Source organism: Corapipo altera, unplaced genomic scaffold (genome assembly GCF_003945725.1).
Source record: "Corapipo altera isolate COAL_440 unplaced genomic scaffold, ASM394572v1 61411, whole genome shotgun sequence".
NCBI classification, from domain to species: Eukaryota; Metazoa; Chordata; class Aves; order Passeriformes; family Pipridae; genus Corapipo; species Corapipo altera.
This window is the reverse complement of record NW_020884875.1, coordinates 20,166,487-20,183,718: the sequence shown is the minus strand read 5'-3', so window position 1 is coordinate 20,183,718 and position 17,232 is coordinate 20,166,487. Positions and strand designations below refer to the sequence as shown.

Genomic DNA, 17,232 nt, shown 5'->3' with positions numbered 1-17,232 from the left:
AGACATTTGTCCTACATCTGTTAAAATACACAGTTTCAAGAACTTACCATAAACATTTACAGATTCCTACTGTGCTGTTAGTATATTTATCTGAGCTGGCTATTAAACAACACAGTATTGAAAATGTTAAATTTGTGGCTGAGAAAGGAAATACTCATGAACTGGGAAGCTGTTATATAACCCAACGTAGGATTATCTTAATAAATGTAACAGAATATAAGACAGATATTCAAGACTATGACAAACACTCCATCCTCCAATTTTAAATTCTCAAAAGAAAATTACTTCATGAATAGACTTCTCCTCGCTGAAAGAAAATTCGTAGAGACCATAAAGAATCTTTGTGTACTGCACAAAGTCATTCTTACCATGAATCTCCTCCCCTATTATGTGACCCACATACCAACACAGGCAGATTTTTATAGACTCAGTGCCAGTTAAGCTCTTGCTGAAGTTGTACAGTTCTTCCAAAACATTTTCATTGAGCTACAGATGAACAGCCGCAGCATTTGCATTAGTATGCTGCATTGGAATAATACAGTCAGCTCTAAGACAGTATCAGTTAAATATTAACCACAATATTTTTTTAATTAATTACATATTTTGGCAAAAATGGATTTTTACAGCTCACATTAGTGCCTTTAGAAGTAGAAGGGTATCAAATTACACGTTATACTAAACAGCTTCCAGTAAGCATAAGTCATACTGAAAAAAACATCTGTAATAATTATTTGCACATACAAAAGAGAGGTTGCCAATTGAAACATTAGATGTTTAGATGTTTCGTTAAAAAGATTCACTAAAGAGTTCTATAAATATATATTCTGTACATAAGCTTTTCTTGTGTCCTCATTCACAGTGTAAGAGAAGTGTTACACAATGTAAGGATGTGAAAAAAAAAAAAGAGTGAACTGCCTAGCCCTGCTCTCCTATTCAGGAAAGCAAGCAAAGGCATGGTGGAAGCTGAGGCCTGGGTTCCTTCATTCTTTCCATTTTCATTACTCTCCAATGGTTTCATTAGACAGGGAAAGATATTTTACAAGATTAATCAAAGTCACACAGCTGGTTTCTCAGCTGTAGTTCTTGCACACAACAACTAAACAATGTTGCCCAGTATCTGCTGACAAACACATTGGTTTTTTTCTTAATTTCTCAACTGATAAAGAACTGTCATGCTTTACCTGTGATTTCATCTCATAAAGTGTAGCATCCTCTGGAGTTAATTGAAGTGCTTCATCCCACTTGAGAATAGCCTCTCGGTACCTGTAGTTAAAAAAACATTACAGTGTCACTATATTTAAAGATACTGGACATTTCTATTTATATCCTGACATTGTCCTAAATAAAGTGCCATGGTATCTGATTAGTATTAACTATTTTTCTAATTATTTCCCCATAAGACATACTGAACTGTTTTCAGGAACTAGCTAGTTGTTGTTTTGACAGATGCTAAGTACTACTATACAACTGGCCTCAAGTGAATTTACAAATAAACACAGGAAATCTGTAGCAAAGCTTAATGACTTAAAACTAGAAATCTTAAACTAAGTCCAATTCCCCTCATTGTCAAAATCATCCTTAGCCAGGCATAAGGAAATATATTCTGAACCCAACATGACTTGATACAGTCACAATTTAAAACTTCTTTTTTGTACTGTAAGATACTGTAATAATCTAAGGACACCTAAGTAACTAAAGTATATAAATATAAAAAATAAGTTGAAAGTAAACAGTTATACTGAAATCACTCAACTTTGGGAAAGCATACACTAGCTTCATATGCTGACTATCCTAGAAAACAGAACAAAACAGAGGAGTTGACCAAAACTAATAAAAATTAGCTCTTTGTCTTGAACAATGAGGTAAAACTTGATCAAATGCATACTGTGCTTTTGCCCATATTGAAGAATTGTAATGGAATAGCAAGATGTAGTTACAGGGGTACAGTCTTTCAGCCCTAAAGGTGGCATCAGATCAATATTAATGAGTCTGTGGGATACCACGTGTTCCCTGAATCTGTTTAAAAATCCACATTTGTTATGGAACTGTGCAGGAACTCCTGTATTTATATTAATTACACAGTAAAGGTATGAAAACAGTTCCTCTTGGTAGATATACATGCTGCAATTTTAATACAGTATAGATAAAACTACAGTAATTTTTACATGCACTTCATATGGAAACAGTTCTTATCCTCCCCTACTCTCCCTTCTTCCTTCCCTTTCCTTTCCCCATTTTTCAGTCCTCTGGGTTTTATTACACCTCAGGTTTTCCAGAGGAGTCACATGAAGACTTCAGAAAGTTCTGAACCAACTGGGAATAGAATATTCCCAATTGGGAATAGAAAAATAAGACTGGAAAAGCAATGCAACTGAAGTCAATCTCTCCTTATGATTCAGGTTTTATTAGTTTGCAAATTACACTAGTAAGTATGATATTTGAGTCCTAAGCAAAGGATGTTCCAATAAAGTTCCACATTTCCTCAAAGTTCAGCCACCAGCTCTGCATTTTGTCATCTCAGCTCGTTTCTTATGGCCAGGTGTGTTCACTCTAAAAAACCATCACGATATTTTCTACATTTTAAGTTGTTATTTAGTTGGTAGGGACTACTTTTTAAATAGAAGCTTATAGTTTTGTTCAAGACCTACCATGGACCTTGTACAATAAAGTCTACGTGAGTAAGGGAAGTCCTCTGCTCAGTTAGGTGGTATCCTGGCCATGTAGAAAGGTACAATATTACAAGCGTAGCAAAAAGGTTTAGTAGAAAAAGATTTTGGAAAATGGAGCAAATACGGTAGTAACATCAGCAACCAGAAAGGAACTGGCATCTTGCAAGTAGAAAGATATAAGACAAAAATTTGCGTTTCAGGAATCATAATTTTCACTTCTATGAACAGAACATTGCTCAAAGTGTCAATCTGAACGGAATAAAAATTCATAGCCAGAATATAGTACCTCTGAAGGAAGCGCCAAATACAAGCTAATGTTCCCCCAAACCTTATTAGGTTTTGCTGCCAATTTGTCAGCAGTCTGCCAACAGAATAAAGATGGACAAGGGAAAAAAAGCAGTCAATTAACAGAAACACTACGCTATGTGTGGTTCTGTGTGTGAACAATAAGTTACTTAACTCTGTGAGCCTCAGGAAACATGATCCAAGAGAATGGACAACAGAATGCCAGAATCACTTCCCAGCCTGAGAACACAACAGGAGAGGGCTGGTGAAGGAAAAGTTTTCTTCAGGTACACACTGAACCGACTGCTAAAAGGACTGACTACCAGTTCACAGTGTGGAGACACCCACATGGCTGTGAAATAGTCATCTTTTCAGTGCATATATTTCCTAGAGAGGAAAGTCTGATAAAACATGACTGCTCTATTCCTTTAAATACGCAGAAAAAAGGATGTTTCCATTGCTGTTCCAGGAGAAGCTAAGGCCCTTACTAAGAGAAACTGAAGCATGTTGCTTGCTCTAGTAACACAAATTTAAGAAAAAATCATTTAAGTAAAGATAGTCCATTAATGAAATAATTTTATACCTCACTCTTCTGAAGGAAAAGATTATATACTGTATTAAATATCAAATAACTGAAGAAGTTTCCTGGGAATGAATATAAGGTACAGTTGTATAGTCAATGTTCCAGTAAATGTTTTATGAAAACCATAAACCTTGGTTGAAATAAAAAGTGAGGCAACTCAGGAGTAGTGTTGTAAAATAAATAATTAAAACAATAGATCATTTTATGGTCCCCAGTATCTTTTTTTGAGCTAAACTATACAGGACCTTTACCACTACGAGAAGGTATCTAGTTTTCAAAAGCAAAACTTCAACATAAATATAACATGTGCTTTGGATTTAATCAACACATATTTAATGGGCATTCCATTTGCTATTCCCATTTCTTTTCTTAGAAATTAAACAAGCTCACATACAGTAGTGTGGCTAGCAGGTCACAAGCATGTATGCATCAGCTGAGCTACAAAAACTGCCATGTCTCGGCTGGGAAAACTGAAGTAATGAATTTTAGCTTAATGCTGCTCCACCAAGGTCTGCCAGGACTTCTTCCCATATGTCTGATATGGAGAGAGAGCACACATGTTTTGAACACGGGCTATGGCACTGCTGATACACAGCATCATAGAATATGTTGAGTTGGAAGGGACCCACAAGGATCAGAGTCCAACTCTTAACCCTGCACAGGACCATCCCCAGGAGTCACACCATGTGCCTGAGAGCATAACCCAAATGCTTCCTGAACTCTGTCAGGCTTGGTGCTGTGACCACTTCCTGGGGAGCCTGTTCCAGTGCCTAACCACACTCTGAATGAAGAACCTTTTTCTAATACCCAACCTAAACCACCCCTGACACAACTTCAGGCCATTCCCTCAGGTTCTGTCACTTGTCACCACTGAGAAGAGATCAGTGCCTGCCCCTCTTCCCCTCACAAGGAAGCTGAAGGCTGCAAGGAGGTTTCTCCTCTGTCTCCTCTTCTCCAGGCTGAACAGACCAAGTGACCTCAGCCGCTCCTCATACGGCTTCCCCTCAAGGCCCTTCACCATCTTTGTTGCCCTCCTTTGGACAGCCTCTAATGGCTTAATATCTTTCTTATATTGCAGTGCCCCAAACTGCACACACAATGTTCAAGGTGAGGCCACCCCAGTGCAGAACAGAGCAGGACAATCCCCTCCTCGCCCAGCTGGTGAGGCTTTGCCGGATGCCCCCCAGGACAGAGTTGGCCCTCCTGGCTGCCAGGGCGCTGCTGACTCATATTCAACTTGCCAGGACTCCCAGGTCCCTTTCCATGGTGCTGCTTTCCAGCATCTTGCTCTCCAGTATGTATGTAAACTCCGGGTTGCCTCATCCCAGGAGCATAATCCACCACCTGCCTTTTCATATCACTGGTGATTGTCCAGTCCCCTAATTTGTCGAGGTCTCTCTGCAGGGCCTCTCAGCTTTTGAGGGAGTCAACAGCTCCTCCCACTTTTGTACTGTCTGCAGATATACTTAGTATCACTTCAAGTCCTGCGTCCAAGTCATTTATGAAGATGCTGAAGAGCATAGGGCCTAAGATGGAGCCTTGTGGAACCCCACTAGTGGCAAGTCACCAATGTGCTGTCCCCCTACTCACTACAACCCTTTTTGCCTGACCCATGAGCCAGTTGTTCATCCACTGCATGATGTGTTTTTATCCAGCTGTGTGCTGGACATTTTGCCCAGAAGGATCCTGTGAAAGAAGTATCAAAAGCTCTACTGAAATCCAGAAAGATTACATCCACTGGCTTCCTTTGATCAGCTAGGTGGGTTACCTTGTCATAAAAGGAAATCAGATTTGACAAGCAATAACACGCATTTGAATCTTGGGTCCCTTCAGAAAAAGGAATATGAAACCTAGCACTTCCAAAACAAAAATAACTTGTCTCAAAAATAACATCTCAAAAACAAGAATAAGACTCAAAAAACCACAGATACATCCACTGGTGATCTATGATGTTATAAGCCTTCTTCAGAAATCTCTGGTATTTGCTCAAGTGGAGATTTATCCCAAACACTAGTTGGCTTGGGATTAATTAACCAGTTGGCTGTGGGCCTACTGACTATATAGCAGCTTTGCAGATAAAAGACTTGGGGGACAAGAAGCCGGGTGTAAGCCAGCAGTGTATCCTTGTGACAAAGCAGCCCAACAGCATCCTGGGCTGCCTTAACATCACCAGCAGACACAGAGATGATGTACCTTAACTGTGGTGAGACCACATGTGAAGTGCTGGGTCCAGTTCTTCTGAGTTGCCCAGTGTGACAGGGCCATGGACATCTCTGGATGAGTCCAGCAATGGGCCACAAAGATGATTTAGGGCTTGGAGCACCTGTCATATAAGGAGAGGCTAAGAGAAAAAGGACTATGCAACCTAGAGAAGGGAAGGTTCAAAAGGAATTTTACCAAAGTGCAAAATTACCCATTTGGAAGTGGGGCAGGGAGTAAAGAAGATGGAACCAGATTCTCCTCAGTCATGCCCAGTGACAGGACAAGAAGCAACAGGCACAAACTGAAGCACAGAAAATTCTGTTTAAACATATCTCCATCACTGGAGATATCCAAAATGCAACTCAACAATGTCCTGGGCAACTTACTGAAGGTGACTCTGCTTTGAGCAGCAACTGAAGCAGAAAATCTCTTAGTGTTCATTAGGATTATATGATACTAAGCTATCAGCAACGTCAGTGTTACATGACTGAAGATATGATTTTCTCTTCACTAAATGAAAACAAATTTTAAGCAAATTATAATCTTACAATAAATAGACCCATTCATGTTTAGATCTCTGGGATTACGACATATATTTATCTAATGTAATGTTAAAGAAGTCACAGAATATTAATAATGGACATACCCTAATTTTATAGATTATGAAATTAGTATTTCCAGAAAAATTAAAACCCTTATCTGCACATACATTGTAACTAAGCACCTAAACAGCAACATAAAGCATTTCTTAAGAAAAACTATCATATTTTGAAAGAAGTACTATTTATGTGAGTATACAGATACAGTATACTCAATTTTATCTACCCACTGTGATTTCAGTAAAGTAGTATCTCACTACAGAAAAAAATTATACCGTTTTAATCAGAATTTAACTAGTATTTTCTCCTCCTTATTGCAAAGCCACAAAAATGAATAAATTATTGACAAATGGATATATCTGGAATGGCATCAGCGTAGAAGACCAGATGGATCTTGACAATTTTTATTTAACGGCATATGAAATCCCATAGTTCCCCTAACATACTAAAACTGCTCTCTTCAGATGTGCTACTGACCATCTGGGAGCTATAGAAACTTGGCACATTTTTCTACAGCTTGCTAAAGTTTTGAAACAAACATCTCATGCTTACACTTCACTTTTTCAACACCATTTCTGGGAAAACAGGACTCAAACAAAAAACTCTTAAACAAAATAATTTTAAAAACTCTTGTTCCCAAAGAAAAAATATTTAAGTTGAGGCTTCTAGGTTAAAAAAAAAACCACTCAAGTTACACAGAGATCAGTTTTTGAATCATATATACCTAATGCTAGAAAGCATCACTGCAGCTCAGGCAGGATTTAGAGTCCTGTAGTTCTACTCTAACAGGCTTCCCACAGTTGATGCTTCAGGAACAGTGAGACAGGACATGATCAGTGTGACACTGAAAATATCTGCAGATATACTGAAGAGTTGGTATCAAATTCAGACAAAATGAGACACATCTGCAGAAGAGAGGCAGGGTACAGAAGTACAGTGCCAGGAGAAGGCATGAGGACATGTAACTCCTGGATTTCTTTGAGACTTGGAGAGACACTGCTACAATCAGATGTTATAGGAGAATGAGGAAAAACGTGGTTAGACAGAGCTAAGAAAGGGAAAGTAAATTCTAAAGGGAATACGAGTAATTGTCAAACACTCTTATTACAGAGCATGAACATGAATGATCTGTGGCCACCAGCAACACCAGCTAGAACAATTTCAATCTAGTGTAGAGTCAAATTCAGACATCATTGGAAAGCAGAGAAAAAGAGCACTAGACAGTAATTATACAGAGGACATAAAAAGAGAAATGAAAATGAAAGCAGTTGATTACAGGAACAAACTTCCCTTTTTAAGCTGGGACATGATGCAGGGCCAGACTGTGGGAGAAAAGATTCAAAAAACAGGTGAATGAGGAAACTAAAAAGAATAAAGAGGACGCACGTAACATGCCTTTTTGTGTTTAACAACTTCAGATTTCTCTAAGTCAGTGTGGTTTTTTAAAGTAAAATACTTCTACTGTGGGTGGGGAGGGAGGTGTACCGAACTTTGTAGAAGCACCTAGAGAAGAACAGTGCAAAAAGAGGCAAAAGGAAGTTGTTTGCTTAAATATGCAGAGAAAATTCTTGTCCACAGTTAGCGCTATACAGCACGTTCAACCTCACTGGTAACCATCGTAAAACTGGTACTCTCACTATTGTGCTTCATGTGTTTAAAATGTTCTTCTGAACTCTTAACAACTTTCCACCTTTTTGTCAGACAATTTTGACGTTATTGATGAATCATCATTACTGCTCAAAAGCATAGCTCTTTTGTGGTTATTTCTGATTACGCACAGAGAAAACAACTGCTTAACTATCTACTAAAACTTCCAATAAAACGTTTTAATTTAACTGGCTCATTTAGGTGTGGCCACACTAACCTCCACAGGTAGAGAGCTACATGGCAATTCTTCAATGGCACCTGACCATATATAATGTCTTACCCTACAGTAAAGGAGAGACAAACACAAACAAACTCGATGCAACTACCCTTTGAGTAGGTAAATTATCCTGAATTGACAATGGAGCAAAACAGCATGCACACAGCTAGGTATTCAGAGTTACTATTCTTGCACATATCAGACCACTCATAATCAGGTCATTGACACCTGGACATTAGTAGTGTATAGAGTGAAACTAAGTCTGGTTTGTACAGATGAATCTTTACCTATGCAGCAAATACAAAGTACTGTTACATGTAAATCAACTAACACCACAAAATTAAATAGCTACACAAATATTTCAAAGAGATTTATCTCTCTTAAGAACTTCCACTGAAGATGGGAAATACCATTTCATCATGTGCCTAAAGCAATTACCACCTGTCATCACTCTGAACTACAAGATCAAGTTCTTAACGTAAGTTCCATTCACCAGTTTCCTAATTTTTAGTCCAGTTACATATGTAAATATGGCTACTTTTTATCACTGTATCTATTAACAAAGTGCAGTTTTGAAACTACTTTTATCAAGGAAAAATGCATGAAATACAATACTGGAGAAAGATAAACAATTTCATACCAAAATGCAAATACACAAAAGCAAAAGCCACAGAAGCAAGATTCTGATACTGTCTCCGATAGACATCCTCTCTCACAGGGGAATAACACTTAATTTCCTCAAACACAATATGAAAAAGTAGTCTCAAAAAAAAATCATTCATTACTATGTCACAACCATCTTTTGAGACCCAGGAATGGAATATACTGCAGTAAATAATTTTAGCAACAAATGACAGAGGAAATGAAGAGTGAGCAGTGCCACACCTGATAGTCTACCATAATATGTCTTTTACAAATACATTTTATACTGAACTGTGAGTTGAGGGCTCTGCCACCTTTGACTTATTCTACCCCGTTCTTTACAATCTGGTTAATCACTGATTCATGGTCCACCCCACTCAGATATCTGCACTCATCTGTAAGGAGACAACAAAATTTTCAATACAAAGGCTACATCCAGATACAAAGGTAAATCCAATCTCTTGGAGCTAACTGCAGATCACTTTTGTTCCTGTGCCCTGTACACTGGGCCATCAGCGTGTGCAATTTCAGTGCTTTCTCCTCAAAGGGGGCTATGGAAAGCATGTATGTATGCGCCTATGGCTGAGTTGATTCTTCAAACACACCACCATTACTTCAGCTCTGACTGAAGAGAATTATATAACTGGTTAACAAGTAAGATCAAAGTACGTATTTTTCTTTTTAAAAAAACTTCATATTCAGGAAAAAAACAACTAAGTTGTAAATTACTAAACAAAGACTTAGTTAAAACATACCAATCACATGCAAAATTCTAGAAACCAGATGTTCTGCAGCTTTGTTTCTGGCCCTGCTGCAGAATCTCACTGGACTTGGCACTGCTACTTCATATTTTCCTCTCAAAATATGGATTTGATACAAAACTTGTATAACACAGAAGAATTTACTTACCTGCAGTAATATTACATCATGATGACTGTTAGAAACTCTAAGAAATACACTGCTAATCATTTGCAGTAGTACTGAAAACTCGGTAGTAGCATTTTTAATTGAGAATGGCTCAAGTTCTCTCTACAGGCTGTTAATGAGGGTGTTATTCAGAGTGGAGGAAAAGAACTGGAAGAAATTATGCTTCTTTCAATCAAATGGTAGTTTTGCTGGTTTAGTTTTGCATGAAAACCACATAACACTACTGTCACTGACTGTATACCTGATTAACTACAGAAATATTAACAAACAGACTGCAGTGAGAAGTATTTAGATTTTTACCATGCAATAATTAAAAGCTACAGTATGGATAAACGTTTGACCTTTACAGAGAGACAAAAGAAATAAGCTATTTCTACCTGTATTCTATTAATACCAAAATGTCAGGTAATTACAAAGCAGAACATAGAGAGATGTAAAAATGTATAAAAGGTGTAAAATATGTACAAATGTGTACAAATGCAAAATCTTACTCACCAGAGTGCAATATTTGAGAACCACTTTACAAATGAGCTAATCTTTTATCTGTATTTCTCCAATATCTATAGCTGCAAGTTATATAACATACCTGGTTTTTTTAAAACACATAGTAGAACAGTAATTTTTCTATTTAAAAAGGTAGTGCTAAAAACAGACTTGTTGATACAGAGGAAATAACAGCTGTATTCACACACTGTAATACTAGAGTGCTTAAGAACAGAAATTGTCAAGACATTCCACACCACTGAGAAATATTCTCACACAAAAGAACGTTTCTTGTGCTGTATAACTGGTGTTCATTTAAGAACATTAAAAAAACCTAAATTGTAATTACATTCATATAATTAAAAAAATACAGTTTCAAATGCTTTTATGTTCAGCATTAATATCAGATTAGACCACAGCTGTTTTGAAGAGATGACACATAACAATCCCTCTACCAGGCTCTAGAAGTTGTTTTCCAACCATGTACAAACATGCAGGGTATTTCATTAAATATCAGACTTGTAATTTAACATAACATAATTAAAATCGGGTATTGATTGTCATTTTACAGGTGAGAGCTCTGTAGGAAGCCAAAATAAACACTGACAGATAGGAGAAGCATGGAAATTCACATTAAGAAGAGAAATAGAAGTTTTATTGCCATTTCATTATTTAAGCAGTAAGAACAGAGTATCATAACCCTACAAGTTTCGAAAGTGAATTGTTTCAGTAAAATCAATTCACTATTTTAGTATCCTAAACAAAAGCTGCAAATTGATATAAATCAAGTATCAGATACTGCAATAGCTATAATAAGTATTCACAGAGAAGTAATGCATTTTTATTGCTGAAATTAAGTTTTGAAAACAAAGCTCTAGTTCCTCAAAATAGTTTCAACAGCAGTTCCTCTGAAAGCAGCAGGAAGGAAAATGTAGAAGAAAAACCGTTTGAAGCAATATTCTTGTCTTGAGAATTATTTGTTCTGACACCCTTTAGACACACAATAATAGAGCTAGAATGATGGGTATCATCTGTTTTGTTCTTAGCTGAGTAGGCATTTATTACTTTTAACCTTTTAATTATTTGTCCACAGATGGCTGACAGCTCCGTGTCTCTCACCACATGTTATGATCCTAGTGGTTCTCAGAAATCAGACTTAGAAATTAATGCACGGAATCAACAGCTGTCAACAGTATCAAAGAAAAAAATTCTTGGATTTAGATACGAGCATTCCTCTCTCTTTCTTAAAATTACTTATTGCCAAAATATAATGCTCATGGGTAGGGTATTAACACGACAAAAGATTTGGGGAGAGATGATATAAAAAAAGCAATAGTCTGCTCACATTCCATTCTGATAAGTTCCATTTCATCCAGTTGACGTACTCTTGTTATCTGTATTAAATAATGCAATTTCCCTTCATTTTCTTTCCCTCTATTACTTCCGGCTCTTTACAATGTTTGTTGATGTCAACATCACAGAATAATAATGACAAAAGTTATAGACAAAAACCGAGAGAAAGACAAAGATAGGGGAAATGTACTTCTCTATGGTATTTTGATACTTAAAAGTATTTTATCTTATTTTTCAAGAAAGATCCAGTAAGTTAAGTAGGCAGGTACCCTATAAGCCTTCCACAGAGCTGAAACTGTTAGAAGGTATTGATGTCAAATGACTATGAAGTATTAATGCAAATACTAGTGAGCAAAAGCCATGAAGTCTCCTGAAATAAGTGAAATATAGAGGAGCAATAAACAGAACACTCTATCTACAAGGACATAATATACATATGACTGTATGGAGACTGGATATCACCGTCTAAGGAAGTAAGGAAACTTAACATACTCCTGAATGTCAAGATAATAATGCAACTCATCCACATGAAAGTGGCAAGAAGAGTGGGAACTCTCACTACCAGCACTACATTGAGTGGTGAGCTTCAGCTACACTAGACAGAAATGTTCTGCGAAGGGTCAGAAGAGGCACGTTTGTGCTCCAATTACCATGACAGAGTTAGTATGCCCACAGTATCCCGTGCTCCTGAATCCTAACTTCTAAAATTAATCCTTTCTCTTATTTTATGACTCAAATCCTATGCTCTACCTGGCAGGAAACACCTCCAAGGAATATTTTGAGTTCTGGAAGGTTGTTCCAATAAATTACCTATATATTTATAACACAGTTTCAGAAAAGCAAACAGGGAAACTGACACATTTGCTGTGATAATGAACAAGGCTGTAAAGCATATGTGAACTGGAAGATCTTTTCATATGGAGAAAAAAAAACAAAAAAGGAAGCAAAGCTTGATAGCTTTAATGTTGCATTCTGGAGAAAAGATTCTTGCCTCAGCTATAAAAATATGCCCTTTAACATATATTCTTTACTACCTTCTCTCTTTAAAAATTAAGTTGATCACACTGATAAGATAAACACAATTAAGTCTAACTTAAAAAAAGCCTGCTCTCTCTACAATTCCTTTTCCTGGATTTAATGAAAGCTACCATCTACAAACTCTAACAGCACTAATGAATTGTCTTTAGATCAAGAAATACACTAACCTTGGTAGATTTTTTCCAGTTTTGCTGAATGTTTAAGATTTTGCTCTCTCAACCTCAATTTGTTACCAGAATATGATGACCAAAACCAAATAACTTTGACAACCTCAAAATCAGTTAAACTATATTAAAAAACCAATAAATTACACAGAAAAAGAGAGCCAGGTTAAAGATTTTTTGTTACAAAATGTTCAGTATAATTGCTTATACAAGTAATTTGCAGAACGCTTCCTTAGGTTTTATTACAGTGATTTGTTCATTAGAACATTTTAATATTTATTATTCTAATTTTATATTAATTTCTTTCATTCTGTATGTCAACAACACTCCTAAATTTTTTTCCAGCATTGTTTGGAGTTCCTCTCTTACTTTTGAATATCAGAAAAGAAATCAGCTACTAAAATAAATAACTTCTGAAATCTTGTTCATTTAATTCCACCCACAATACAGAAAGTATTGGAATTCTGCCACATTTCTGAAAGGCAAATACAAATGTCTTCAAATGACTCTGCAACTTTCTATTAAGTCAGTCCTCAAAAGTCGTTCTGCACTTTCCTTACCTCAGCCCCCTCTCTTGTCCCTGCTTTGCACCAGTATAAAAGCTCTTGCTTCTTGAACCAAGTCAACAATCTAAACCAGGTTATGACCTGTCCTAATACCAGTTTGTTTGAAAACAACAAGCAGCAACCAGAAATAGACTATTTCTCAGCTAGGCTTCTTCTCCAGTCCTATGACAAATTGGTAGTGTGAGCTGTCTCCCCCCAGAGTAAAACAAAAAAACTGGACCATTGCAAAGTGGTAGAAATGAAAGGGGAGGAGTGTTGGGTCACATTGACCCCAATTCAAATCAGTACAATCAGTGATGGAACTGCAATCTTGGACTAGATATCTGACTTGCAAACAACCAAAGCTATACAGCATGCACACCAGCCCTTGCTTTCAGTTAACTCAGCCCTGATATAATTTAACAATTGTCTACAAAATTACTACATCATTAACTCCCATGTAAATAAATCAACAGAACAAAAAAAAACCAATAAAGACAGGCAACACACACAATAAATTAGGTTATTAAAAATTTTACAACCCTATAATACAAATTTAATAATACATAAATAATAAAATATATTACACCATACATAAATAATAGAAACTTGATTACTGCACAGGACCCTTCCAAGCAATTATTCTTGTGGTAGTACATTATGTTATGAAGTCAACTCTTTAACAATCATCACTTCTACAACACCAAATATTTCCACAACGTAAAACAAGAATGTACCACTCTCAATTTTCCCCACCCGCTATTTGAATTAAACCTTCAAAGGACCCTACTGAACAAGATGAGAATTTTTATTCTGAGCCTTTACTGCTAAGCATCCTTTTCAGTTTAAGGATACTTTCACAATATGCCCTAAGAGGTGGAGGACACCATCTAGGGAGCTGGAAAACAAGCTGACATATACATAGAAACCAAGATCTTTGCAACAAAACACAATGCCATATCCTACTTCCTTAGAAAATTCCTGAACCACATGCTGATGGGTAATTATAATCCCTTAAATTCAGTACATTTTAATTTTAGAAGATATGGACAACAGATATACACCATGTTCAAAATGGATCAGGCAAAGGACACTGAATTACTGTTTCAAAATTAAATTCCATGAACCAGACAGACAGTTAAAACAAAAGCAATGGAAGGGAATATTATCTCTGTCAGCAACAATAACTAGAATTTAAGGACAACTGGACAAAAGATATTAAATTAGGAAACCACTTAATTTTTTCCCTGCAGCTTCCCCTATGAAGAGAAATAATATTATGAAAAAATAATTTCTAAATTCAAAGGGTTTATTATTCAAGTAAAAGCAAATAGATGTATTTAACAGTAGATCCAGACAATAAACAAACCCACAAAACCGTAACTTTAAAAAAATGAGCTACCATCATAGTGTACAGTATCCACCTTGATGTCATTAATACTGGGAATCCTGTGAAGGATATGGAAAAGGCCTCAGGTGGTATTTCTGTGCAAAACCTGCTTATACTGTTAATGTAAATTACTACCTTTTGCTAAGTGGTTTTACACTAGGTATATAAATAATAGAATTGTCTACATTTAAAAGCTGCACTGTTAGAATGTCTAACTGAAGTTATAGGCAAAATCTCTTAGCTCAAGTCAGAAACATGTTCTTTAATCTGCTAGACAGACTTTTGCATTAACGTGAACCTCTAGCTGCCATCTACCAGTACAGACCTGCTAGCAGAGATTGGTTTTGGAGGATGGCAATAGTGTTGGTTATAGTGTCACCAAGTCTAATATTTTAAAAGACAATCCCTGTCCCAGTTTATCACAGTAATATGTAGCAAGAGAAAAGGAATGAAGACAGTTTCAGAAATCAATCCGTCTATGAGAGAAACTCACAGCGAAACATTTCACCTCAACACAGCACTTAGAGGAAAAAAAAGTGCACCATTGCACTCTGATATATAAACCCATTGTCCCTCATACACAGCAAAAGGTTGTAAACGTTGATGTCAGAAAATATCTCAAAGACTGGTGGTATACCCACATCAGATTCAAAGAAAATCACAGGCTCTCAGAAGAATTAAGTAAAAAAAGGTGGAACTAATTACTCTACTTTTGTATAATTTACAAGGCTAGAAATATGCCGGCACATGTGCTTTCAGAATTTTAATTTTTCAAGCACAACTATGATAATGAGTGACAAAAACTAAAGTATGAGGAGAGGTTTTAAGTACACAGACACATTTTCGAAGAACTCATTTAAAAAAAACACTACATAGCAGATGTACAGTGAATAAACAGTTTTTCACTTACAAAATTCTGTAAATTATATTTCACACATAGAAGGAACAGACCCTCTAAACTTAAATTCAAAGTCAGGTAACACAAATTATCCTTGATCTCCAAGCAAGTACTCACAGTTAGGCCCAATTTCCCCTCACCTAAGTTTAGGTCCCTCACCTGAAGTGTTCACAGGAGGACTTCAGCCATGCTGCAGCCCCAGAGCTTGTACCTGCATTAAGACACTCATGGTTCCAGGGAACATTCCCAGATACTGGCATCTGAGCAGCATTACTCCCGGCTGCAGCCTTGGCATGGCTATGGACAACCCCTCTCCCAGTTTGTCCACAACCACCCAGTTCAGGAAGGCAAAAGCACCACAAAATGGTCCTGGTAACATATGTGAAGTACCCATAGTATTAACAGCAAGCAACAGGAACCTCCAAACTGCAATTTAAGGTCTTAAGTGAGATTAATTATGTCAATACCTCTTTCTCCTTGTATTACCAAGCAACCTTGAATGAATAATGATTTGTATCTTGGCTGACAACAATAACTTTCTGAAGTTACACAGGATGATACAAAGGCATCAATTAAATTATGCTTTCTCTTAAGGAAAATACAAATAGATGTGTGTGTATACATATAAACATATATATGTATATATATAAATTCGTGGAACAGTCTACAGCTGTTCTACGAATACTCCTTCTGCTTCTATTTACAAATACATACCTACAAAAATATGCACACATTCAAATACAGATGGATCATGCAATGTCATATTTCAACATCCTCAAGGAACAATAATTCTAACAAAAAGATACTCTCAAAATCATGCGAACTCTGTGCGTACACTCTCAAAAAATCTGCACTAAATTAGTAACAATTTCATAACTGAACTCTTGCTTTGTCAACAATAACCAGCTGTTGGAAAATAATGTTTTCCAGAGCAAAAAGAAAAAAGCTAATTTAAAGATAAATTACACCTTAAAGAACTACTTTAACAGTCTGCAAAGAACTTCCTCCTCAATGAGAGGAGATGCATCACCAGGAAGCAACAACTCTATCAGTAAGTGGCAAAAACCAATAGAGTCAGCAATAAAAATTAACTTAGACAAAAATTACATATTACTTCACAGAGCAGTTTACAGGAGCGTGTTAAACACTACAAACCACTCTCTGTACTTTTTTTAATTCTGTAGAAAGGTTATGAGGCCTGAAAAACAATCTGTATGTTCTGACTAATAAGAGAGAAGCTGTAACATGCTTTCTCCAAAAAACAAAGGTACAAGGTCCTTACTTGTTCACCCTTTTCTGTTTCAGCTCATGTGTTCTGCACTCAAGACTTCCATCTTATACACTCTTAGGCTCTTTAGTGAGTGTCCCATGTGTAAGGTATTCTCAAGGAATCGTAACAGAAACCGAGTTTTATACAGACACAAATTAGTAATGCTAAACACTGAAAAACATTAAAAATTGATCAGGTATTTTGACTAGAACGCACAAAAATTTTAATCAAGCCCCTATTCACACTGTACATTTTTGCTTACAGTGCAAAACCTACTTACTTTCTCTGTATTTTTGCATGACTGACCCTAGAAAACTCTC

At 36.6% G+C, this 17,232-nt stretch overlaps 1 protein-coding gene across 2 annotated transcripts in view; it reads right to left on the bottom strand.

The window, feature by feature from the left end:
* TTC33 (tetratricopeptide repeat domain 33) overlaps positions 1 to 17,232 on the bottom strand; it is a 38,911-nt gene that overhangs the window by 14,811 nt on the left and 6,868 nt on the right. For both annotated transcript variants that reach the window (XM_027634401.1, XM_027634399.1), the window contains exon 3: positions 1,182 to 1,263. In XM_027634401.1, the coding sequence (XP_027490202.1) occupies positions 1,182 to 1,263 (82 nt within the window). The remainder of the gene's footprint in view (positions 1 to 1,181; positions 1,264 to 17,232) is intronic.